This window comes from Notechis scutatus, chromosome 3 (genome assembly GCF_049901735.1).
Source record: "Notechis scutatus isolate UNSWTSFEM ecotype Mainland chromosome 3, rNotScu1.2, whole genome shotgun sequence".
Taxonomy (NCBI): domain Eukaryota; kingdom Metazoa; phylum Chordata; class Lepidosauria; order Squamata; family Elapidae; genus Notechis; species Notechis scutatus.
This window is the reverse complement of record NC_142011.1, coordinates 161,049,964-161,076,300: the sequence shown is the minus strand read 5'-3', so window position 1 is coordinate 161,076,300 and position 26,337 is coordinate 161,049,964. Positions and strand designations below refer to the sequence as shown.

Below are 26,337 nucleotides of genomic sequence, written 5' to 3'. Positions count from 1 at the left end.
TCTGTTAATAAAGCTAACAATATTTCTTTTAATTGAATCCAAAATAGAGAAAAATATATATAAAAAATACCATGATGCACAAAAATTAAACGAAACAATTCTTAAACTTTCAAAAAGTAACAGAAGCCAGAAGGAGCGGGGGAGTTCTCTCTTCTGTGTCTTGTATCTCGGAACAGCCAGTGGCATTTTGACTTTTCTCGGAAACTTCACTCCGTCGGGGCGCTGCTTCCTGCAAACGAAACGAAACCCCTGCGATAGCTTTCGTTTCTTCGTTTCCCCACCGGTCCTCTCTCTCTTCGCCTCGCCTGTTTAGTTTGGCCAGCCCTCGTTCCCTCGTCCCACTGTCCACACCCCATACGATTATATATTACGCCTCTTTCTCCTCAGCCCCTCAGTTCCTTTCCTCCGCTAAAACGCAACTAGATTGCGTTCGGCAGAACAAGCGCTCGGCTGGGAGTTCGGCCGTCGGGGCAACATGGCAGCGGCAGAAGAAGACACCGACGGCAAAATCCTAAAGGTCTTCGTGTACGACCGGCGTGGGGAGCAGTCAGATGACGCCGAAAAAGAACTTCAATGTCACCCGAAAGACTACGGGAGCTTCCTTACGGACGTCCACAAGGTAACGTAAAGGAGGGAGGCGAATTAAAATGCGGCGCCGTTCATGGAACTGCGCCACTGGTCTCGCGGGCGGCGTCCTCCCCCTCGTCCCGGTCCCGGTCCCCTACCCTCGGGCTCCCTTTCTTCGGGTCACTTGCCGGGTCACGCAGCGCACCAGAACAGGAGCTTTTTGGAAAGGGACAGCGAACGGTCAAGGCAGAAGTTCCTTTGACCACCTGAACGGCGAGAATTTATAGCCCGAATCATAGCCGAGAACAAGACGGCGGCAGCGGAAAGAAAATGTGAAGCTGCGATGTATTTTTTTTTCCTGCATACAGAGAATGACTTAAGAAACAGTTTATTAAATGAATTTGAAATACTGTAGGCTTCCTGTCTGCTATTATTAGGCTGCTTAGGTTGGCTTGCTTTCTTTTTCTTTTTTTTAATCGTGTTGATTGTATTATTGTCGGTATTTTTCCACTATGAGATAATTGTTATATGCTCTTAATGGTAAAATAAATTAGAAAAGTTGGCATGCAAATATCATAAAAAACTCCGTTTCCTGACAACCTAACTCAACTGTCATAGTAAAAGTCATAGACGTATTTAAACGCATGCTCATTGCTGGTAAAACTACGGTTCAGTACATTCCTAAATGTATAAAGAAATTCAAATGGCAGGCTCTGACTTCTTGTCCTTTGTATAGATAGCATAATGAAATGTTCTGCAATACTCATTTTCCTGGGATAGTCCATAGATACAGATATAGATAATCAGAGTTGGAAGGGACCTTATAGGTCATCTAGTCCAACTCCCTACCCAAGTGGGAGATCCTACACCATTTCTGACAAATGGCAGTCCAATCTCTTCTTGAAGGTCTCAAATGATGGCACTCCCACAACTTCCGAGGGCAACTTCTGTTCCATTGGTTGATTGTTCTCACTGTCAGAAAGTTTCTTCTTATTTCCAGGTTAAATCTCTCCTTGTTCAGTTTCCATCCATTATTCCTTGTCTGGTCTACAGGCGCTTTAGAAAATGGCTTGACCCCTTCCTCCCTGTGGCAGCCCCTCAAATATTGGAAGACTGCTATCATGTCTCCCCTGGTCCTTCTCTTCACTAGACTAGCCATGTCCAGTTCCTATAACTGTTCTTCATATGTTTTGGTCTCCAGTCCCCTAATCATCCTGGTTGCTCTTCTCTGTACTTTTTCTAGAGTCTCAACATCGTTTTTTATAATGTGGTGACTAAAAATGGATTAGGAATCTAGTTGTGGTCTTACTAAGGCTTCATAGTGTGGTATTAGTACCTCACTTGATCTTGATTGTATCCCTCTGTTAATGCAACTTAGGGTTGAATTAGCTTTTTTGGCTGCTGCTGCACACTGCTGGCTCATATTTAGCTGGTTGTCCATTAAGACTCCAAGATCCTTCTCACAGTTACTGCTACCGTGTTTCACAAAATAAGGCCGGGCCTTATTTTTTTTTTACTTAATTTCCTCCCCCACCTAGAGTGGCCCATGTGCATGTACCTCTCCATGAGGCTGTTTCTATCGGCCGACGAAAGCTCCCCAAAGGCCTTGTCCCCAGCTGCTTCGGGGCGAGGCGTGGCTGCCCGTGTCCCCTCGCCATTAGGCAGTGTCTTTTGGGTGATGGAAGCTCCCCAAGGGCAGTCACCAGCTACTTCAATCAGACGGTAGAAGCAGCCTCGGGGCGAGGGGAGTGTATGTGTGCACTTGCCCCGAGGCTGCTTCTACCGGCTGATCGAAGTGGCTGGTGACTGCCCTTGGGGAGCTTTCATTGCCCGAAAGACACTGCCTAATGGCGAGGGGACATGGGCAGCCATGCCTCGCCCCGAAGGGGCTGGGAACTCTACCTTCGGGGAGCTTTCATCAGCCGATTGAAGTGGCCTCGCGGCAAGGGGAGTGTGCATGGGCGCTCACCCCGAGGCCACTTCTACCAGCCAATCGAAGTGGCTGGTGACTGCCCTTGGGGAGCTTCCATTGCCCGAAAGACACTGCCTAATGGCGAGGGGACACGGGCAGCCACGCCTCACCCTGAAGCGGCTGGGGACTCTGCCTTCGGGGAGCTTCTATCAGCTGATGTTTTATCAATAGTAGATCGGGGAATTCTCGCCTAGACTACCTGCAGGGCACTCCTAAAGGCAAGTTTTCTCCCCATCCCCCGCCCTTCCCCCCATTTCTCTTCACCTTGTGTAGTTCTAACGAACAATGTGAGAAATGATGGGGAAACGCATGGTTTAAATAGACCTAAATTTTGGGGGTGGGGCTTAATTTCACCTCATGCCTAGAAATCATGCTGGGCCTTCCTATTGGTGGAAGCCGTATTGTTGGAGAAACACGGTATTCAGCTGGGTTTCACCCAGTCTATATGTGTCCTTTTGGTTTTTCTTGCCTAAGTGTAGGACTTTACTTTTCTCTACATTGAATTTCATTTTGTTAGATACAGGTGCTCCAGGATATTTGAAAGATATGGTGCAGTGGTTCTGAGATGACCTCTGCCAGCTCCTTCAGAACTCTGGGATGTAATCCATCAGGCCCCCGTGATTTGTGCCCCTCAAGATCAGACAGGTGTTCTCTTACTATTTTTTTTTTGCTTATTTTAATTTTTATTTCTGGTCTGTCTTTTACAGTTATGTTTTGGGTGAGTTGAGGTATAGTTTTTTTTGCGTGAAGATGATGCAAAGAATGAGTCAAGCAGTTCTGCTTTCTCTCTGTTGCCTGTTACTTCCTTGCCATCTTCTCTCTTTAGTGGACTGACTGTTTCCTTGATTTTTTTATTGTTATTTATATTTTGGAAGAAACTTTTTTTATTATCTTTGACTTTTGTTTCAAGTCTTTGTTCGTTCTGAGCCTTGGCTTTCCTTACTTCGTCTTTGCAGATTCTGGATATCTGCTGATATTCTGCTTTAGTTGTATGCCCTTCTTCTGTATCTTATGCTGGGACACAGCAAAAGTTTTGTGTTTATGGTCCACAGCTCTCACCCTGCCAGATCCCACGGTTGTCCATACTGCCCTTTTGCTGTAGAATCTTTGTGGTAGTGGGGGCTGGTAGAATGGCAGCTCAATAGATGGCTGGATTGGGCACCTAATTTGTACTCAGTCTCTGACTCCCTCACAAGCAACCAGCAGCTCCTCCCACTAGCCTCTGGGAAGCTGAAAGGAAATGGAAGCAATTCAAACTGCCTTTCTTCTTTGTACTCACGCTCTGCCTCCCTCACAAGCAACCAGCAGCAGCTCCTACTAGCCTCTGGGAAGCTGAAAGGAAATGGAAGCAGTTCAAACTGCCTTTCTCCTTTGTACTCACGCTCTGCCTCCCTCACAAGCAACCAGCAGCAGCTCCTACTAGCCTCTGGGAAGCTGAAAGGAAATGGAAGCAGTTCAAACTGTCTTCCTCCTTTGTATTCACGCTCTGCCTCCCTCACAAGCAACCAGCAGCTCCTCCCACTAGCCTCTGGGAAGCGGAAAGGAAATGGAAGCAGTTCAAACTGTCTTCCTCCTTTGTATTCACACTCTGCCTCCCTCACAAGCAACCAGCAGCTCCTCCCACTAGCCTCTGGGAAGCGGAAAGAAAATGGAAGCAGTTCAAACTGTCTTCCTCCTTTGTATTCACGCTCTGCCTCCCTCACAAGCAACCAGCAGCTCCTCCCACTAGCCTCTGGGAAGCGGAAAGGAAATGGAAGCAGTTCAAACTGCCTTTCTCCTTTGTACTCACGCTCTGCCTCTCTCACAAGCAACCAGCAACCATATTAACATGATCAATACAATTAAAAACTTTTCTATAATCAAAGTTTATATTGACTTACTTTGGGTATTTCTTGGCTTTTTTATTGTCATCAGCAATAATAGCAATAGCATTTAGACTTATATACCACTTCACAGTGCTTTTACAGCCCTCTCTAAGCAGTTTACAGACTCAACATATTGCCCCCAACAATCGGGGTCCTCATTTTACCGACTTCGGAATAATGGAAGGCTGAGTAAACCTTGAGCCTGGTGAGATTTGATCTGCCAAATTGCAGGCAGTCAGCAGAAGTAGCCTGCAGTACTGCATTCTAACCACTGTGCCACCGTTGCTCTTATTCCCCAGCATTTTTTCAATTTAGGCACCTTTTTATATTTAGAGCTATAATCTGCACTGCAGCTGCACTTTTATATTTAGAGCTATAATCTGCACTGCAGCTGCACTGCAGCTATAATCTGTCCTAGGCATTATTTTGATAATGTGAGATTAAGGATATTGTATGACAATTTGCATATGCTGTTAAGTATCTTATTTGTTATTGATATGTAAACTGCATTCATTTTTTTGGACATTGTCCTTTTTCAGATTTGCTTGGCATGGTTTAGTTAGCATGCTTCTTTGCTGATTCTCCTTCTGTTGCCTGTCATATTCCTGAAGTTATTCATTTTAAAAAAGTATTAAGGGAATTAAAAATTCCCTTAAATATTAGTTTTGATAACTGTCAGGCTTAGAGCTGGGCACAGCTAAAAATCTTCACTCTCAAGAAAACCTAACCCTGCATTTAGTAATTAAATAACAGCAGAATCTTCAGATTGGTAAATTTCCTTATTATAGACATAAAAAGTTATAAATAACTAGAAGATCTGTCTTGTAGAATCCAGATATCAAGCCAAAGAAATCTGAAAAGCTGTTGTGGGAAATATTTATTGAATAATTCTTTCATGTTTTTAAATATCTGAATCTCATTCTCTCTATTAATCTAGAGATTTACCTTGTACTTATAGGTATTTGGTATTTCCTCCAGTGAAACTTTTGTTATCACAACAACTGAGAGAAAACAAATAACAAGTGAAAACTTTGGTAAGTATATTGTATTTATAATGACAAATCAATTTTATACCAAGGAACTATTAATTAAATATTAAAGTTTTGCTACTATGCTTCACCAATGTTTGTCTTGCAACAACCACCATTTTTCTAAAAAGATTATTTTGGTTTTGAACTTAAAACTTCAATTTTTCTTGAAAGAATGTTTTGGTTCTAAATCAAAAAACACAGAATGTGGATCAAATGATCAGGACTTCAAAAAATTTCACCAAAAAAAATTCATATGATAATTAAAAATTAGAATTTTTTTAAAAAATGTCAATATAAACATTAACAGGAATGGTTTGGGATGCAAGTAAAGCTTTTATTAGGATATTTTATAAGATATTATACTAAAAAATGAAGTAAGTAGAAAAAAATGGCAAAGAAATTCCCAAAGAAATATCTCTTATCAAATTAAACTTTTACAACTGTTGTTGATATTAACAGTGAAAGAATGGAAATAAAAATGAATTACATAAAGCAAAAAATATCTTCTTTGAATCTGCAAATAAACTAAGGAAATTATTAGCATATTATTTAGAAAAGAAAAAGTTATTGTATCTTCAAAAGGGAGATACTATATTAATGGATAATGGGGCAATACAAAAGGCATTTTATCATTATTGATCTTACTGCTTGAGATTTGGAAGACACAAATATAGCATTAATATCTAAGTAAGACAAGGTTTGACTTAGGCCACAAATTATAGACCAGTATCATTAATAATAGTTATAAATTGTTTAAATGATTTTAGTTGGTGAACTAAAAATAATTTTTGCAAGAATTTATTCACAAAGCTCAATGCAAATTTTATTTTAAGACAATGTTAGAATTATGTTAGATATTCTAAGAATAGCACAGTGAAAATTGCCAGTTAAAACCCAGATAAAAGGTATTTTTCTCCCGAGTTTTCTAAAAAAATGTAGAAGAGTATAAAGATAATCTTGATGAAATAATGCATTCACCATTAAAAGAAAATAAAAGAAACATTTCAGTCTAGGAAAGAGGAAAAAAAAACACCAAAATAATTCTGTCAAAAGTAATAAGAGAGGGCCGACTGATACTATGGTAGGCTTTCACAATTGGATTATGCCCAAGAATAGAGTAGCAATTCTGAAATTCTTGTTCTGTTTTCTGACCTCGCCTATCATGAAGGGATGGCAAAAATTAAATAAAACAGTTTACTATAAAGCTCTCCACTTATTTAAAAAAATGCTCCAAAATTACTCAAGAAAAGAATAATTACAGGTTATCCTTCACTTACTGACCACAACTGGAACTGTCAACTCCTTCACTAATCTTATGTGGTTATAAAGTGAAATATTAACACGACCACACCTGACTTATAGCATCAGTTTCTCAGTTCCAGCTGCAATTATTAAGCAAATCACCACTAGTTGTTAAGCATGACATCGCGTGATTGCGACTTGGGACTTCCTGCCAACTTTTTCCCATTGAGAATGCTTGCTCTGAAGGTCATAAATTGCAGTCCTGTTAGCCTGTTAACTCCCGTAAATGTGTACTAGTTGCCATTCACCAAAATCACCATCATATGAGTTATGGGGGTGCTGTGACAGCCTAAATTTCAAATACCAATTATACCGGTAAGTCTATTTTTCCAATGTTGTAACTTGAACAGTCACTGAATAAATGGTCAGGAATAAGGACTATCAGCATAATTAAAAATCTGCCTTGTTTTGAACCAGCAATCTTCTCCATGCTAAGCAAATACCACAGCCACTGTGCTATGCAAACTCTATTATTAATGAGAAGAATAGAAAATATCAGAGTGAGTAGTAAGCATTGGCTTAGATAGAAGGATCAGTCCTTCTGCAAAGTAGCAGGTGATTTGCAGGTAGCCCTCGACTTATGACCATATTTGAGACAAGAATTTCCATTTGTAAGCAAGATGGTGCTTCAGTGAATGCCCAATTTTACAACCATTTTTGCCATTGTTGTTAAGGGATTCACTGCAATTGTTAAGTGAATTGTGGTTGTTAAGCAAATCTGGCCTCCCTCATTTGTCTTTGCTTGTTGAACACCAACTGGGAAGGTCATGAATGACAATCATATGACTTGGACACTGCAACTGTTGTAAATCCATGCCAGTTGCCAAGAGCCTGAAGGTTGATCATGTGATGGGGGTATGGGTGCTGTAATGGTCATAAATGCAAGGACCAGTTGTAAGTCACTTTTTTTCAGTGCCGTTGTAACTTTGAATGGTCACTAAATGAATGGCTGTAAGTTGGCGACTACTTCCATTTAAGGTGGAATAACAGAAAATTATTTTAGGAATGGAAGAAAAAATATGAGTAAGGGAGTAGTATGTGGCAATAGGACAACTGGAAGATTATAAAGCAGTATTGGAAACAAGCATTCACAATTTAAGAAATTAGTACATTTTAGTAATGAAATTTTCCTTATTTAAAGTTCCATATGTATCTTGTAGGTCAAATTGTTAAAGACAAGATGACTCTCTACTTGCTACAAAGACTTAATCAGTCGCTCACTTCAGCAACAAGGGAACGCATTGAGTTTTTTCCACATTATGACACACTTCTGAAAAGTGGAACGTATGAATACTATGCCAGCAGAAACCAAAATCCTCTTCGTAAGTATTTAAATATTAACAGTATATCTGGAAGTCCGTGAGTGATGTGGTGGCCTAGAGGTGGAGCTGTCACCTCACAATCAGGAGGCTGTGAGTTCGATCCTAGGTAGAGGCAGGTCCCTCTTTTTGGGCACAATGAGAACATATTTGCTGAAAAAAACTCCACATTGACAACAGGAAGGACATCTGGCCAGTAAACACTCTGCTTGATCCATTCAGTTGCACAGACTGCACCCGCAAGAGATTATGGGGTTGTTAAAAAAGGTGGAGGATATCTGGAAGTCAACGCATTGATTGTGCTTAGATTGTTTAATCAAGTTCTGTTGTGTTAAATATCCTTTAAAAAGGCAGATAGAATGGAAGCTTTTCTTTTTATTTTTCTGTAAAAGAACAGATTTCTTTCTTTCTATTCTCATTATAGTTAAGCTCTCTTGCTAGACCATCCTTATCAACTGGGTTACTAAGCTTGACATGCCCTGCAGTTTGCGATTTTTTTAAATTCAGTTTTATTTATTTCAGGTCTGTTTCACTTCTAGTTCATTCGTCATCTATTTTCAATCAGGGAATTATAAGTTTGGGGTGAGGAAAATCTTTAAATCTTTTGCACTAATTTTGGCTTGAATTCCCATGATCTGTTGCTAGCCAGGGGCACGATTTGCCGGTTTTCCGAACTGCACAGAATCATAACAACCAGTTCTATAGAATCGGTCCAAACCAGTAGAATCCCACCCCTGAATGAACCCTTATAACAAAATAGAATCAGTTTATCTAGTCTTCTTTCCTGTTTGGCTCACCTGGGATGGCTGACATCAATCTTGCCATTCTTCTCTTTTCGAAAGAGAGAAATTTCAAGAATGAAATCCGATTCTTAAGAAACACCATAAGATATACTAGAATCTTCCATTTGACTTTGATTATATTCATCTTCCAATTCTTTTATCTATCCAGTACAGTAGAGTAGAACCTCTGGTCCATTCTTCTGACCATGACCAAATCGGGTTCCAACCCGAAAAATCACATTTTTTTTCGCAGCCGATTTCTCCTTCCATGCCAATTTTTTTAAAGCGCCAAATTTTCAAAATTAGGTTTGGGTCATGACCAAATCGGGTTGCGACCAAAGTTATTGAACAAATTATGGTTGTGACCAGAAGTTCTACTGTAATATGAAAAGTAAAGTGAAGAAGAAATTATTCCTGGGACATATTGAACTAAGGATGCAAATGTACTATTACTTTTGTTAGATCATGTTGACTAATACAATGATTTGCCAAAATAAACAGAGCCCCCAAAGGGATTGTAACTTGAGTATTTTCTAACTCATAAGTTACAGAGTTATAAATAAAAGTGTTGTGATACACTGCAACAAAGGTGGTATTCATCAGGTTCTGACCAGTTCTAGAGAACCAGTAGCGGAAATTTTGAGTAGTTCAGAGAACCGGCAAATACTACCTCAGAGTGGAGATTTTACAGTATCCTTCTCCTGCCACACCCACCAAGCCATGCCCACAGAACCAGTAGCAAAAAAAGTTTGAATCCCACCACTGTACTATAACAATACTAAAATGCAGCATGTACAATGTTTGCAATTTAATTCCAAAAAGGTGGTCTATAAGCATGAACTTGGGCATTTGTGTAACTTTTAAAGAAATTATAATTTCTTTTCAGTAATGATAATTCTTAGAAAATTTTCTTTTTATTTAGCATATGCACTTGCAGAATTGATTGATAACTCTTTATCAGCTACTTCTCAAAATTCTGGAGATCGGTACATACACTTAAAACTGGTGAGATATCAAATAATATTTAAAATGTTTTATAGACAGATTTTATTTTTGTATTTTGATATCCTGTTTTTTTCTATAACAGTTATTTGATGATACCAAAGGAAAACCAGCTGTTGTTGTGATTGATAATGGAAGAGGCATGACTTCTAAACAACTAAACAACTGGGCTGTGTATCGATTGTCTAAGTTTATACAACAAGACAATATAGAAAGGTTGGGACATTCTGATGTCAATTTATGTTTAAGTATTAAATGTATGCATTGAATCAGTCTAGCATTTTGGAATAATGAACAAGAAATGTTCATTATCCCAATGTGCTAGACTGTTATTGTAAGGGAAAATGTATGTAATGTTATATATGACTCAATGCACAACATTTCTTGTGGCAAGAAACTGTAAGTATATCTATTGATGCAGTCTCTAAATATTTATTGAGGCATAATAAAACCCTTCCTCCCCATCTTTTAGTTATAGTGGATAATTTGTATTTTATAGTGTTTTATTATTATTATGTTCATTTTTTTCATATTGGTTCATTCTTTTTAACATTGTAAGCTGCCTAGAGTTAACTTGTGGTGAGATGGGCAGCAACCAAATTTAATAAATAACATAAAAAATAAATATCCATGAAATATACCCCAGCTAATTGTGCATTAGTTTAATTTTTAGTTCAGGTATGGTCTCAGAATATCAGGTGCAAATAACCAGGTACACACGATCAAATTAAACTGATTTATTGCTACACAGCCTATGTGCAGGTATCTTCTCAGGTAATGGTTAGCACCTGCGATGAATTAGATAAGGGTCTACAGAATTCAAGGGAGGGAGTTGGACTTAGTCCACTTGTGGGTCCATGGGGATTCTAGGTTGATTCCCCTTTTAACTCTGCCCCTGGTTCTGCCACTCTTCTATACAACATAATGCAACAAAGCCTACTAACTCTTTTCTGTGATCCGGCTCTTTCTGTTATTTCTAAATACTCAGAAATACAAATAAAAGTTCAAATACATTTTGATATTTCAGAGTTTATCTTATACTTTTAATCAATTGCACGTTGATTTCTGGGCATCTCCTAACTGGCAAATACAGAGATTCAGTGGAATCTTGGGTCTGGAACGCTTCTCTTCGCACCCAAATTGGATGACAACCAAAAAATCCACCTGATTTTTGAATCGGGTCACGATTCAATAATTTGGTGGCGAACAAAATCGGTGCGGAAAGATTTCTTTTCTGCGCTGATTTCCCCTTCGGCACCATTTTTTGTTTTGTTTTGTGTTTGTCCGCACACGTGCAGACGGTTGTGCTTCAGATCATGACCAAATCGGGTTGCTGCCAAAGTCCTGGAACCTATTATGGTCGCGATCCGAGGTTCTACTGTATTTTCATATTCCTCGTTGTTTCAGTCCTGTAAAATGCTGTAGGACATAGATGGACAATCAGTGCATGCAAGTTGCATATGATTCCCTGGCACTCTATTAGTGATCCATAGGGCTCCACCAATGAGAAGGACCAACATTTTTTTGCCCAGACTTTTTTCAGGGAAAGAGTTGCAGGGTTTTGAGGGGCAAATGTGTGATTTAAGTTTTATCCCTAACAAAATCAGATTTGGTTACTTTTTCTTATGAGAGGTTACGGGACAAAATGAATATGTTAAAGCACCCATTTTGCCAATAAACTGTCCCCAAAACAGAAAGTCTAAAATTGTCAGCTCACTCCGATTACATCATCAGTCATTTCCTTTATCAACTTTGGGCAGAGCCTATAAACAGAGTATATCCTTAGGCTAAAAAAGAAATGTATTTCTCCATTTGTAGTTTCCATAAAGTACTGTGGTGTTCCTGAACATTTCTATAAATATATGGTATATGTATTATTTTATAATTAGATATCAAAAGATATTTCACAAAATGTATATATAACTCTTTTTAACCAGCCCAAAGCATGATTATTGTTTTTAATTTCATTTTGTACCTGTACACTTAACAGTTTCTATTTTTTTCTTCTGTTTGTTTTTTGTATCAGTGATCATTCAGGATATGTACCTCCTCAATTTGTATCTCGCAGCTTAAACAGTGATATATCGTATTTTGGGGTTGGTGGTAAACAAGCTGTGTTTTTTATTGGACAGTCTGTTAGAGTAAGTAAAGTTTAATATTGCTTAATTAACCTGGATTAATAATAGGCTGACCTATTCCTTCTTCAAAGGAACAGATTGTGAATAAATGGGGAATGGGCCGATTGTTTGTGGTAGAAGACCAAGTTTGCCAAGCTGTATTTGGGATGGTAAAGAAGATTTCAGTGTCAAGTTACAGTATTGAAAAAACATCTGCAGTCTTTGTGTGAAAACTATGTTGCAGGTATAGGGTAGTAAGTCTTTCCCTTGCTAAGTTTTTATATTTAATAGAATTATAAAGCCAGGTTTATTTTCCATTGAGTGTTATATTTGAGAAAGTACATAATTTTCATCCAGTGCAGTTTTGGTGATGTAAATTGCCTGTATCTGAGTGTTGACTGCTAGAATTGCTTCTAAAGTAACTTCATTTTTTAAAAAAATATTAGATGATAAGCAAACCTGCAGGTTTTCAAGATGTTCACGAACTTGTCCTTTCAAAAGAAGATTTTCAAGAGAAAGAAAAAAACAAAGAACCTGTATTTACTAGCCATATAAGAAACAGAAAGGTAAGACAATAGTAGTATTTTAATCATTGGATTATTGCCACCTTTGAAACAGTCCTTTCACATTTATAACCTAGGATTTAGGAAACAAAAGTATTTTATAAAACCATAACTTTCATTTTCCTGATTTCAAAATGAGTGAAAATTAATCAGTATCATTCTTTGTCTAATTTAATGTCTTTTTTTTTAAAAAAAAAAATTCCAATAGCCATATGATTCTTCCCACATTGTTAATGTTGATGAGCGATTTCTGCACACGCTTATTAAGGAAGAGGAAGGCAGAGATAGTTTTACTGCTGTTGTCATTACTGGAATGCAGCCTGACCATGTAAAATACCTGAAAGATAATTTTGACCATTGGATAAGAGAGTTAAAGTAAGTATCTTATGTCTCTAAGCTTTCAAGTAATTTGATTGATGACACTCATATCTTATCATACTTAGAATTTTCTCCTCTACTTTTAAACCTAGAAACTGCATTATATAGTATATAGTATTTTAGAATATTAAATAATAGACTAAAGGTTTTTGTTTTATCCTATTTTTGTTCTGCCTTCAGTTGACATGTATGGAGTGGGAATATTTTTATTAAACCTTGAATTTATATATAATCCTTCTGGCTTCTATATACAAGTTGTATTTTGTTTTATATCTTTAAAGTATTCAGTGGCCTGTTAAAAAGTCCTGCAGTGTTTATTTATTTACAGTTTGGTTAATGAATTTTATGATTACAGAAAAATATATCATTACTATATCCATGGACCAAAAGGAAACATGACTGATTTTCCAAGAAACGAAGAACAGGTTTTCAATAATATAATGATTGAGGTAGGATCTCTCGATATTGGAAGTAAATCAATGAACATACTTGTTTTACTTGTTCTATATAACCTTAAGCAATATTAACGATGAATGGAGCATTTTCATCCTCTTCTTCCATAGTCTAGTCACCAATATATCCCTCCAAAATCTCTCCACTGATTTAGGATCCTATTGGAATAATTAATGATTAGAATATATTTTCTTTTTATTGTAACCAGGTCTGAGAATTTTGGTTAATGGATGCCAAATAAATGCAGTTAAAAAAAATATGAACTATGTTTCACTGGTCATGATAGAAAAGAGAGATAGAAAACATTGTATATAAAGTTCTCGATTTATGATCATTCATTTAATGACCAAAGTTATGGCACTGAAAAAAGTGACTTAACAACTACTCGTCACATTTAACAACCATGATCAGAATTCTGGCACTTGGCAACTAGCAGGTATTTTTAAAAGTTACAGTGTCCTAGGGTGGTGTAATCACCATTTATGATGTTTTCAAGGGGCTTCCAGCAAACAAAGTAAAAGCTGGATTGTCTTAGCAAATGGCAATAATAAAATTGGGCGCCACTCTCTGACCAGATCACTTCATGGGTGGAATTCAGTTTTTTTTAACAACCGGTTCTGTGGGCGTGGCTTAGTTGGTGGTCATGTGACTGGTTGGGCGTGGCCAACTCAACATCACTCATGTCAAGGGGCGCTTCTCCTCGCCTGGCCTCTCATGACAATGGGGATGCTGCAACGGTCATAAGTATGAAAAATGGTCATAAGTCCCTTTTTCAGTGCCATTGTAACTTTGAATGGTCACTTAACGAACTGTTGTAAATCAAGGATTACCTGTACAAAAATACAAAAAGCTTCTTTGCTTGCAAAAAGCTGCCCTAAATACTAATCATTAGATTAAAAATACCTGCAAGCCAAAATTACAAATCAGGCAGGGTGCCAGAGCACCTTGAGAAATGAAAATAGTTAAAATACAGTGATAACTATCAAGCAGCCATCACTTGCTCATAAAGTGAAACTTTTTAGCAGAGAGGTTATTTAAGCTCTCATTATTACTCAATTATTTCTTCAAAGTGCTGATTGTCCAGGGAAGTATTTCCTCCCAACAGCAGTGTAAAAATCTTAAAACAAACTTTCCCCTTTAAGAAAGTCAAGCCTCAGAAACTCCGAAGACAGGAAGTCTAGGCGTACTGGCACGAATGTAATAAGGGTGGAAAAAAAAACAAAAGGAGATTGATTCTAACTTCCGGTTCTCCGAACTGCTTATAAAGTTACCAAGGGGTTCTATAGAACCAGACAGAACCAGTAGAATCCCACCCCTGTATCACTTAATAACAGAAGTTCCATTCCCAATTGTGGTTGTAAGTTGAGCACTACCTGTACCTGTAGTACTCTTGTGTTTCAGTAAGTGCCGTTTTTGGATTCAGTTCATTAATAACATCATATTTACCATATTTTTTGGACTACAAGATGCTCCAGACTATAAGATGCACATTAGCTTTAGAGGAGGAAAACAATAAAAAAAAAATCTGCCTCTGCCTCCCAGCAATTTGCCTTCTTGCAGCAAACAGCAACAGCCTGGTAAGCTTCAGCACAGCCTGATACAGCATGAGCAGCTGATTGGTTGGATCGGCCTCCCAGAAAACTGAAGACCATTTTCAGCCTCCACATCCCATTTTCAGCCTCTGTGCACCCTATTTTCAGCTCATTCCAGGTGGCACTGATCAGAACGGGCCAAAAATGGGGCATGCGCAGAGACCAAAAACAGGGCGTGGGAGGACAAAAATGGGATGCGAAAGCCAAAAATGTGGCACAAGGACACAGCGATAGGCTATGGCCATTCCTGCAGCCTGAAACAGCTGACGGTCGGTATTCTGGGAGGCCCATCCAACTAACAATCAGCTGCTCATGCTAAATCAGGCTGTGCTGAAGCTGTCCAGGCTGTTTGCTGCAAAGAGGCCAATTGCTGGGAGGCAGAGGCCGAAGGGTGGGAGCAGGTGGGCATGGATTTGTCAACATTCACTGCATAAGATGCACAGACATTTCCACCCACTTTTTTGGGGGGGAAGTGCATCTTATACACCGAAAAATACGGTATATGAGTTATCAGTTCTTTGAACTATTGGTTATAAAATTCAAATTTTAAAGAATAAATTGAGGCATTTAATTTAATCTTCCTTGGGTTTTATTATTCACCCTTTGTCAAAAAATTCATAGAATGACAGACTAACACTCATTATCTGTTTAGGTTTCACTGTTTGAAAAGGGGAGGACACCTCGGATTGTGAATCTTAGAGAAATCAAGGATATGCAGACGTTATATATAAATACAGCAGCAGAAAGCTTTGAGTTCAAAGCTTCTGTTGAAGGAAATGGAATAGTGGAAGGAATTATACGTTACCATCCTTTCTTATATTACAAAGAAACCTATCCTATCTTTTCAAGTGAGTAATTGCTTGGGATAAATGCTATTTATCATTCACATACTAATATGATAAATTGGATCATGTTCCCATGATTTTAAATATTATACTACCTAGCGTTAGGGGGCATTGTAAAATGCCTGTATTGAAGGACAACTAGTTTCTGAATACCAATTCTTGGTATATTGGAGCTATATTAAAAATACATTGTGCCATCCTAACTTCTATAATCCACTGATCTCCACTCTATTGCATACCTGCCACTATCTTAGCTATTTCTTTGTTATTTTAATGTATTGTCTTATTATTTTTATCATTTAATTAATTAAAGTTAGTTTTAATTGTTTTGTCAGATTGTAAGTTTCCCATGACAAAGTCTCATGACAGCAAGATGAGTGTTAAATAAATTTAATAAATAAATACATAGGGAGTTGGGGGGATAGGATTGTTTTTATGTGTTTGGTGACAATTAAAATTATTTATGTAACTTTCCATGAATCATTGATTAATAAGCTACATTTCAAACCAATTTTGTAGAATGGATTGTGATTCATCTGCTAGCTCATCCATTCTCAGTTTAGTTAGGTCTAGATATTTTTCTGTCCTTTAAATATAATAAATACACCTTCAGTCTAAGAATCCAAACAAGGAATGGGCAGGCAGGTGAAGAAGCAGGGAATGGGGAGAAATTTCCAGATCAAGAAAGAATTTGATGATAGTAACAAACTTCTTAGAGAGATCTCTTGGCCAGAGAGATTGCAAGTTTAAAGAAAAATAAGAAAAAAGACTCCAGTGATAGTAAGGGTGATGGCATGTGAGAATGAAGAAGCACACTCGCAGCCAGGATAATGGTCTGATAAAGCAGTTCAGTCCACAGGTGCATGCAAAGCATTTCAGAAAGAATCCTTCACATTTTCCAGAGACTAAAAAGAAACCAGGAGGGAAATAATTTCAGTCTGCCAAGATTCTGTTAATGTAACCTTATAATAAAGTAAGCTTAGTTATCTGGTTGTGCTTCTTGTTTAGACCCTGAAAGGTTGACAGTTTTTAGCAGCCAGCCACAACTATTGGTGGATGTACAGTACGTGCTTGATAATACATTGGCCTCTAAAGCAACAGTACCCAGCTTTTTCAAGCCAAAATGTTAGCTAATATACAGTTTAATTATAGGAACCGAGCACAGTTATACAATACTCTCCTTATACATAAACATTTGATTGTATTAGAAATCAATTTTATTATCAATTTTTGAAGAATAATTTTAAGTAGGCATCTTGTTTGCGTTTCTTTTCCATAATTTGGAAAACTATTCTGTTTTGCATTTCTACATACAATGATATGAAAATAACTTTTAAATTTATAACTCACAGATGAAGATGATGAAGGTGAAGATGAAGAAGAGGAATGTTATATAATAGAAAAAAGAGCCAGAGGGGAAAACGCTATTTTTGAATGTTTTTGGAATGGAAGATTAATCCCATATACAACTGTAGCCGAGTAAGATTGAATTAGTTCTAAAGTTTATACATATACATACATATTTTTTCTTTCTATGTTTCTAAATGTTGTCTTTTTTTCCCAAGCTTTGAATGGTGTGCTTTGCCCAAAAAGAAAGGGTCCGTTCCAATTGAATGTTACAACCGAATATCTGGAGTATTATTTACAGATGGCAGCTTTGAAGTCACCACAAACAAACTGACTTTCATAAATTTGGAATCAAAGTTGAAAGATAGAAATACAATTTTTACAAAAGTGATTAATGGAAGGGTAATATTGAATCTATTTGTTTTCTAATACTGTGTATATGCCTTTAGAAAATAATTAGATCTAGTAAATTTTATTGTGATTTGTGCTTTTATATAGTAAGAAAATATAATCTATTGCAGTTTTGGGACAGTCTGAGATTTGAGAGGACCTTGGTAAAGTACCTTTTGTTGGTCCCTAGCATTATGATAACTATAGTGGAATTGATACATCAACTTATCCTTATTCTTGACATAAAACTCAAAGATGCTTCATTAATGGCATTGCAAAATTTTAAAAAATTGTCTTCATCTAATTTCTTGCCTTTGCTGTGAATATCACATCAGAAAAAACTTATGAAGGCAATAAATTACTATTGGATCACATTAAACCTGCTGCTGAAGAATATTGAGTATGAATACTCATCCAGTGATGTTTTATAAATATGTATAAAAGAGTTGGGTGTACCAAAAAGAGGATTGTAATGATTTCTGAACCCTGGTATACTAAGTACAGGTAATCATTTATTTATTACCACAATTGAACCCAAATTTCTGTTAACTACGCAAGACAGTTACTAAGTGAATTTTGCCCCATTTTATGACCTTTCTTGCCACACTTGTTAAGTGAATCACCGCAGTTAGTGAGTTGGTATTATCGTTGTAAAATGAATTTGACTCTCCCATTTTCTTTGCTTGTCAGAAGATCGCAAAAGATGATCACAAATCCCTGGGACACTGCAACCGTCATAAATATAAGTCAGTTGCCAAGCATCATGTGACCAAGGGGGTGCTGCAAATAGTCAAGTGTGAAACAGTCATAAGTCACTTTTTTCAGTGCTGTTGTAACTGTATGGTCACTAAAGAAATTACCGTATGTTGAGGTCTACCTGTATGGATACAAGGAAATATAAATCAAAATTCCTAATCAGAGACAATGAACATGCCACTGCCTCTTTAATTTTATTGTCCTGACCATCTTTTAAAAATAGGATTAGAATTATAAGTATCACTTTTAAGGTACACATTGGGAAAGATATAAATTATTAACTAATTACATTTAAGCTGCAATTCTGAATAATGCAAGAAGAGTAAGCTTTGTTCAACAATAATCATTCAATAATTGAAAAAAATTATACATGTTACATATATATATATATATCTGTGTATATATACACAACTTTCCACAGGAATACAGAATGAATGATAAGCAATTTGCATCATGGCTCAAGAATTGCCATGAAAAGTATGATAAAGAAATCAAATTTTTTGAGTGTGATGGATCAGTTGTACGTACTGATAAGGCTTCTAAAAGAATACTGTCACCTTGGACTAAATATTTGGCAATTGAATGGGATGGAAAAATATATAAAAAAGGGCAGTTGGTAAGTTAATTACTTTTGAAAAGATTGCATAATGTATATTTGATGGGCTGTGAATACTACATAATCTAATATAATTAAATTATATTCTTTTCGTTGATTAAATAAGTTAGTTAAATCATTTCTCAAATCGATAAAGTTTGCTACATGCATAGAAATAATATTTGGGGTTTAACTTCCTTTTTCAGCTAGTGGAAAAATCAGTAAGATTTTTGAGAGTATATCATTGGTGCTTTTAAAAAATTGTTGCCATTACAAGATTTATATATTCATAAAATAGCTTTAATAGTGGATGTAACCCGTCTATTTATTCAAGGCATGATACTGAGGTTACTGCTTATATTTTCCTGGCTTTCTACCGTGTTCCCCAGCATATTTCCCAGTAGCTATCCTTGCAAGATAAGTGCATATTTGTTCCAATGTAGCTATTTCTACAATATATAGTTTGAAAATTGCCATGGGTATCTTGGAAGACTTCTAAAAAAAATTGCTAGAGGTTGGCCCTATACTTACCAATTTAAGTGTAATATTTTTAATTCATTTTATTTGTTTATTAATTTTTTATGCTGCAAATCTCCCCTGCAAGTTGACTGGGTGGCTTAATATAATAAAATAAAAATAATTAATATAATAATAATAAAAATAATTTAATTTTTTTTAAAACTACAAATATTAAAATATTATTAAAAGTGTACTAAAACTGAAACAAACTTTTGTTTCAGTTTCATTTGTTCAACTGAGTTCTTTTTATTTGATTTTAGGATTTGTGTAGAGAACAGATCATGTTTTTAGTCATATATGTGCAGAAGTCTTTAAAAAAAAATTACAAAAACGTTCACAAACTTTTAAATCCTGGAAAGAAAATCTTAAAATAATTTTAAATTGATTTTTTTTAGAAACAATCAACTTTCTAATCATTACAAAAGAATAAACAAAGAAATTAATTACTGTATAACTCCCTATTATTGAAGCTAGTTGCTCCCTAGAAAACTGTGCCTTATCGCCCAAGAGGAGACCTTAGGAACTGCATTAGAAAATATTTTGTCAAAAATTGTTTCTGAAAAGCTATAATAGAAGTATAATGATGAATCTTTTTATTCGTTACTTACATTTATGATAAAATGTTAGATATTTTTACAAATTATAACCACATAGAAATTATTTTTAGATTAAGTTAAATCTTTATGTAAAAAAAAATAACTGCTGTTTATGTGTTAGGTAAAAATGGGACGATCAAATAAAAAAGCTTCACTTTATGGCAGAATACAACATTTTTATTTATATGGAGATTATGATGGAATTGTCTATGCTCCTGGTGGAGAGGTTGAAATAACTTTGGTAAGTAAATAGTTTCAAATTTTTAATTAATCCATTTATATCTTTGATTCAAGCCTGAATAGAAAAAATATGTAACATAAGAAATGTACTGAATCGTGTTATGTAATCCAACATTCTATTCCCATGGATTTCCACTTATCCACTTCCAAGCAACTATATTAAGAAATAAATTTCTCTGTTATGAAGACTTAGCCACTATGAATCAATAGCCTTATTCACCAAATATTTATCTACTCCAATTCTAAAATGCCACAGCTTTTCATAGTAAACTACACTAGAATCAAAATGGAGTTGCATGGTGGAAGTATTGAATAAGTCAAAATTACAGATAGTCTTTGCTTACCAACTGCCTTATTTAATAATCACTCGAGATTAGGACAGCACTAAAAAAGTACCTTGATAACTGTCTTCATACTTACAATTGAGGCAGCATACTTACAATTGTGAGAGCACTCTGTGGTCATGTGATTAAAATTCAGGCACTTGGCATCCAGCCAGTGTATACAACTATAGCAGTATCTCATAGTCATGTGAGCACTGCAATTAAAAGGCTGGAAAATTACTTCTGGTCATGTAGGGGCCTCGACTTATGACCGCAACAACTTATGACCCTAATTCTGGGCTCAACTGTGATCAAAGTTGAGGACTATCTATACAGAAGAAAGTGCAGGTGGAAGAAACAGTAAACAAGGAAATATTTAATTCAGTAGTGTTATGTAATAATGAATTAGTTACAATAAGATTGGTGCCAGGTCTTGATTCAAAGTCTTTTCAGAAAACAATACTTTTGAAAAGATACTTGAAAAAAATATAAGGAAGAGAGGAGGGTTTGTAGATTAAATGTTCACAAAATATTTCTCAAAAATATTTGATCTTTACATACCTATGGTAACAAGCAGCTTCTTAAAAACTGATCAACTATTCTGTAAGAGAAAAATGTTACTTAATAGCAAAATAGTGCTTGGTGCTTGTCATTAGAAATATTTTGCTTTTTTATTGCTTATTATTTTAGTCAATTCTTAAAGAGACAATATTAAAATAGTAATCATAAACAAGATGTAAGTGAAATGAAAGAAGTACTTTAAAATGCCTCACCAGTTAATACTTAATTTCTTAATCTGTAAATATTTATTAGAAAATACATTAATAAATTGACTTAGAATATAATTTTTACTACAAATGATTATAAACCAGAATTTTAAAAATTAAGCTGTATTTGATATTGTGGGGGTTTTGGTTTTTTTGAATATATGTTTTATTGGTACATTTTTCTTTTAAAAAACATAAAAATTCCATGTTTGTCTGAGCAGTGTGTTGTCTGGGCACAATTAATTTTAAGTAAAGATACAATAACCAAAGTAATACTGGTAATCTTAATAAACATATAAGTATTAATCACAGCATAGTAATACAATTAGTTTATCCATCTTGCAAAATTTTCAGTACAAATTCTTACTATCTTTCTAAATTCTGTTTAGTTTGTAACTTCTGTTTCTGTTAGTTAACCATTGGAAAAATAAATCCCATGTTAAAAAATATTCTGTTTCTTCCTTTTCTTTTATCTTAAGTGTCAATCTATCCATCTCAGCACATTCTGCAGTAATATTTTTTTATTATGCTTTCATCTGTCAGGATCTCATCATTTTTCTATTGTTATGCAAACACTATTCTTGTTGCTGGTACTAAATGCAAAATTAAATATGTATTCCCTTTATTATATTATTCTGGTGGTATACCCAGCAGGAATATTTCTGGTTTCAAATCTATATGTTGCTTTATCATTTTTTCTAACCAAGTATGTATTTAGTCCAATATTTTTTTGCCTTCGGACATGTCCACCACATATAATAATATGAACCTGGTATCTGATTAAAATTCCAACATTTAGCTGATAGATTTTCAAACATCTTTGCCAACCTCTCTGGTGGCAAAAGTCACCTATAAAATATTTTGTATAAATTTTCCTTATAGGCTTTTGACATTGTTAGTTTACAATTTCTATCACACAATTTCTGCCATTTATCTAATTCTATTGCATAACCAAAGTTTTTAGCCCATCTTATCATTGTTTCTTTCACTTGCTCTTCTTTCATTTTAATAGTCAGTAAGCACCTATATTTTTTTAAATTAATTTTTCATCTGTCCCTAGCAATATCTGGTCTAGTTCTGTTGGTTCTTTATAGAAACCATACATTCTTGCATCTTTCTCATATCTTGGTTGTATTTGTACATTTGGCCACCTTGCTAAATCAATCCCTTAATTAGTCAGTTCTTGTTTAGATTTAAGTTCCCTTTATCATTGAAAATGTCTTATACCTTACAATTTTTTCCATATTAATCATATTCGGATGTATCAGTGCCTCCATCATGGAGACCCAGACTGGTATTTTCATGTAATGTCTTTCTTTAATTTTCCTCCATGCTGACAATAGTACATTTCTAACAAGGTGTCTTTGAAAATATCCATGTATTTAATTCTTCCCATGCCATAGAAAAGCATGCCACCCCAGTTGGAGGTTATGTTCCTCCAAAGTTAATAGTCTTTTATGTCTCAGATTTACCCATTTCTTTCACCCAGAAATGTGCAAAGGCCTGGTAATATAGCTCCCAAACTGGCAACCCAAAGCCCCCTTTAAGTTTAGGATCTTGAAGCAGTTGCAATCTTATTCTTGCTTTTTTCTCTTACCAGATATATTTGAATATCATTTTATTTAGTTCTTCAAAGAATTGTTTTTCTGATTTTATCAGGATTGTTTGAAATAAGAGTAACAATCTCAGCAAAATGTTCGTTTTTATTGTGGCTATCCTTCCTATCAACGATAGCTGCAGGTTTTTCAATTTCTCCAAATCTAATTTGATTTGTTGTAACAGTTTCATATAGTTATCTTCTTGAATAGTTGCGCATCTTGCTGTTAGCTGGATTCTTCATCAACTCTTTTTTTTTGCTTGTTTGTTTCTCTGTATCATTTTTAACTAGTATTTTAGTTTTCTCTTTATTCATTTTCAGTCCTGCAACTTCACCATACTCTGCTATCATTTTTATTAACTTGGGTCCAGATTTTTGTGGTTCTTCTAAAATAAATACCAAGTCATCTGCAAATGCCTTTAGCTTATACTCTTCTGTTTTTATTTCCATTCTTTTTATTTCTGAGTCTTGTCTAATATTTCTGATTAATACTTCCAGCGTTAATATAAATAGTAGGGGGGGACAGCAGACCTCCTTGTCTCATGGCTTATGTTAAAATTCTCTGTCATGTCCCCATTAACTATCACTTTTGCAGTTTGTTTGGAGTACCATATATACTTGAGTATAAGCCGAGTTTTTCAGCACATTTTTTGTGCTGAAAAAACCCCCTCGGCTTATACTCGAGTGAGATTCCCCTCTGAAAAAAAATGGTGTGGAGCTCCGGAGCTGGGCAGGTGCTTCCCTGCTTCCGTGTTTCCTTTGCAACTTTTAAGCATGGGGGTAATTGGAAGCAGAAAAGTTCTTGCATGAGGATATATTTTTTCTTTTTTTAACTGTTTTTTTTTGGGGGGGGAAAGACCCACCGTCATGTGAGAATGCTCAGACACGAAATCTATCCGCCCGAAAATAAGTGTGTGTGTGTGTGTGGGGGGAATTTAACAGAGGGAAGATGTAGGGAGAAGGCAAAAGCGACGGAAGATCCTTCAGGGGAAACTGAGGGGGAGACTCACCCTTGGTCCAGGTGAGCCCCCTTCCCCACCCCTAAGGAAGCAGAGGCAGCCAGCAAGGGCAGGCAAGCCCCACTTCACGGACTCCGTCTGTCCTCGCTCCCACCCACCCAAAGCCACGAAGTCCCCAATCGCGCAGCCCAGATCGCCCTCCCTCAGGGGCAGCACGACGCCGGTGTTTCCAAGACAAGAAGCTCCGCCGTGCAATGAAGCGGCCTGGCTCTAGGCTCGCGGCTCAGAAAACAACCGAGCCGAGGTGGCTTCGGCTCCGCTCGGCTCGTTTCTTAGCCCCAGCTGCTTTCAGTCCACTCGGGAGGAGGGGAGGAGGTGGTGGCGGCGGCTCGCGTTTTCTGAGCTCTGAGCTCTAGGCTTGCGGGCTCAGAAAACAACGCGAGCCGCCGCCACCACCTCCTCCCCTCCTCCCGAGCGGACTGAAAGCAGCTGGGGCTGAGGAAACGAAGCCGAGCGGAGCCGAAGCCACCTCGGCTCGCGTTGTTTTCTGAGCCGCGAGCCTAGAGCCAGGGCGCTTTCATTGCACGGCGGAGCTTCTTGTCTCGGGAAACACCGGCGTCGTTGCTGCCCCCTGAGGGAGGGCGATTCTGGGCTGCGCGATTGGGGACTTCGTGGCTTTGGTGGGTGGGTGGGAGCGAGGACGTTGACTTTAAGCGCTGCCGATCGAGTGTTTCACAAATACCAGTGGGACCTCCGTCCACCACCAGCCTTCCCTCTTTTGCCTCCTTCCTTCTGATCAATCAGGTTTTCCCAGTATTTGCTCACAGCTGCGTTTTCTCTTCTGCCGTGCTAGGCGTTGAACGCGGGAATTTCTGATTCCCCTTACACGCGCATGGATATGCCGCGGGGCGTTTTCTTCCAAATGCCCCACGGGCAGAGAACACTGACTTTCATGATAGTGAGATCATTCCTCAAATTAATTGATTCACTAACCCAAAAGAAGAAGATGTTGATGACAGTGGGAGGCAGGAGTCACTCTCTCCCTTGCAAGAAAAAAATGAGCCATTCTTATGATCTCTCTCTCTCTCTCTCTCCCCCTGGAATATAGTCAAGCCCTTTCCAGCACACGCGATCCGCCCCCGCCACTTTGCACCTTGCAAATGCAAAAACCCCGGGATTTTGCATTTGCAAGGTGCAAAGCGGTGGCGGAGGATCGCGCGTGCTGGAAAGGGCTTTACTGTATTACGGAGAGAGAGAGAGAGAGAGAGAGAGAGAGAGAGAGAGATCATAAGAATGGCTCTTGCTTTTTTCTTGCAAGGGAGAGAGTGACTCCTGCCTCCCACTGTCATCATCATCTTCTTTTGGGTTAGTGAATCAATTAAACCTTTCATGATAGTGAGATCGTTTCCCAAATTTCCCTTAAATCAGGGAAGAAATCAGAAACAAAACTTTGGACTGAGAATAAGCCTGTTCCTATGATGCCATTTTTGTTCACTGCAGTGTGAAAAGTGTGAAAAAACACACTTCTTTTTCTTCATCTTCTTGTTCCCTATTTACTGGTCTCTTTCAAAGAGGAAATTGTGAACATCAAACTTATTCTCAACTGTCCTAGTGAAAGTTTTTATTGGTATCTATTTTTATTTTTGAAATTTACCAGTAGCTGCTGCATTTCCCACCCTAGGCTTATACTCGAGTCAATAAGTTTTCCCAGTTTTTTGGTGGTAAAATTAGGTGCCTCGGCTTATATTCGGGTCGACTTATACTCGAGTATATACGGTATATTGCCTCAATCATGTTAATAAATTTCTCCCCAAAGTCCACATATTTAATTGTAATAACATACGTTGCCAATTTACATTATCAAACATTTTCTGTGTATCTAAGAATATCAATGCCATTTGTTTTTCAGGATGCATTTCATAATACTCCAACATGTTCAAAATAATTCTCACATTATTCCTAATTTGCCTTTTAGGTAAAAATCCATTTTGGTCTGAGTGTATAAATTCATTCAAGAATCTTTTTAATTGAAGCATAAATTTTGTCATCTGCATTGAGTAGCGATATTGGCCTATAATTTTTTATCTGCATTAAATCTGATTCTTCTTTCGGTATTAAAGTTATATTTGCTTCCATCCATGTATTTGGTATTTTGGCCTCTAACAGTACTTCATTATAAACTTCCAGCATTGGTAAACCTAAAGTATCTTGTAGACATAAAGTTCGGCCGGTAGTCCATCTGGTCCAGGTGTTTTATTATTATTTTTGTGTGTCTTGATTGCCTCTGTTAGTTCCATCATCGTTATCTTTTCATTCATCTTCACTGTTTCAGGTACTTTAGGTAATTCAGCTTTCTCCAAGTATTTTTTTCTTCTGATACCTTCTCCTTATTATATAGTTTTTCATAATAATTCTGGATAATTCTTTTTGTGGTCTTAATTACAAGGGAATATGTGTGTA

At 36.9% G+C, this 26,337-nt stretch overlaps 1 protein-coding gene and 1 long non-coding RNA gene across 2 annotated transcripts in view; both read left to right on the top strand.

The window, feature by feature from the left end:
* Positions 1–233: 233 nt before the first annotated feature.
* The window catches only part of SMCHD1 (structural maintenance of chromosomes flexible hinge domain containing 1), an 89,119-nt gene continuing 63,015 nt past the window's right edge, over positions 234–26,337 (top strand). Inside the window, 14 exon segments of the mRNA XM_087960078.1 lie at positions 234–619; positions 5,363–5,438; positions 7,898–8,059; positions 9,761–9,843; positions 9,926–10,056; positions 11,867–11,981; positions 12,404–12,523; positions 12,729–12,895; positions 13,254–13,347; positions 15,596–15,791; positions 17,141–17,267; positions 17,354–17,537; positions 18,703–18,897; positions 20,113–20,232. Coding sequence (XP_087816204.1) covers positions 476–619; positions 5,363–5,438; positions 7,898–8,059; positions 9,761–9,843; positions 9,926–10,056; positions 11,867–11,981; positions 12,404–12,523; positions 12,729–12,895; positions 13,254–13,347; positions 15,596–15,791; positions 17,141–17,267; positions 17,354–17,537; positions 18,703–18,897; positions 20,113–20,232 — 1,914 coding nt within the window. The 5' untranslated portion in view covers positions 234–475.
* On the top strand, positions 24,209–25,316 carry LOC148131448 (uncharacterized). The gene is made up of 2 exons (XR_015748868.1): positions 24,209–24,252; positions 25,148–25,316. It is a non-coding gene; the product is annotated as an uncharacterized LOC148131448 (long non-coding RNA).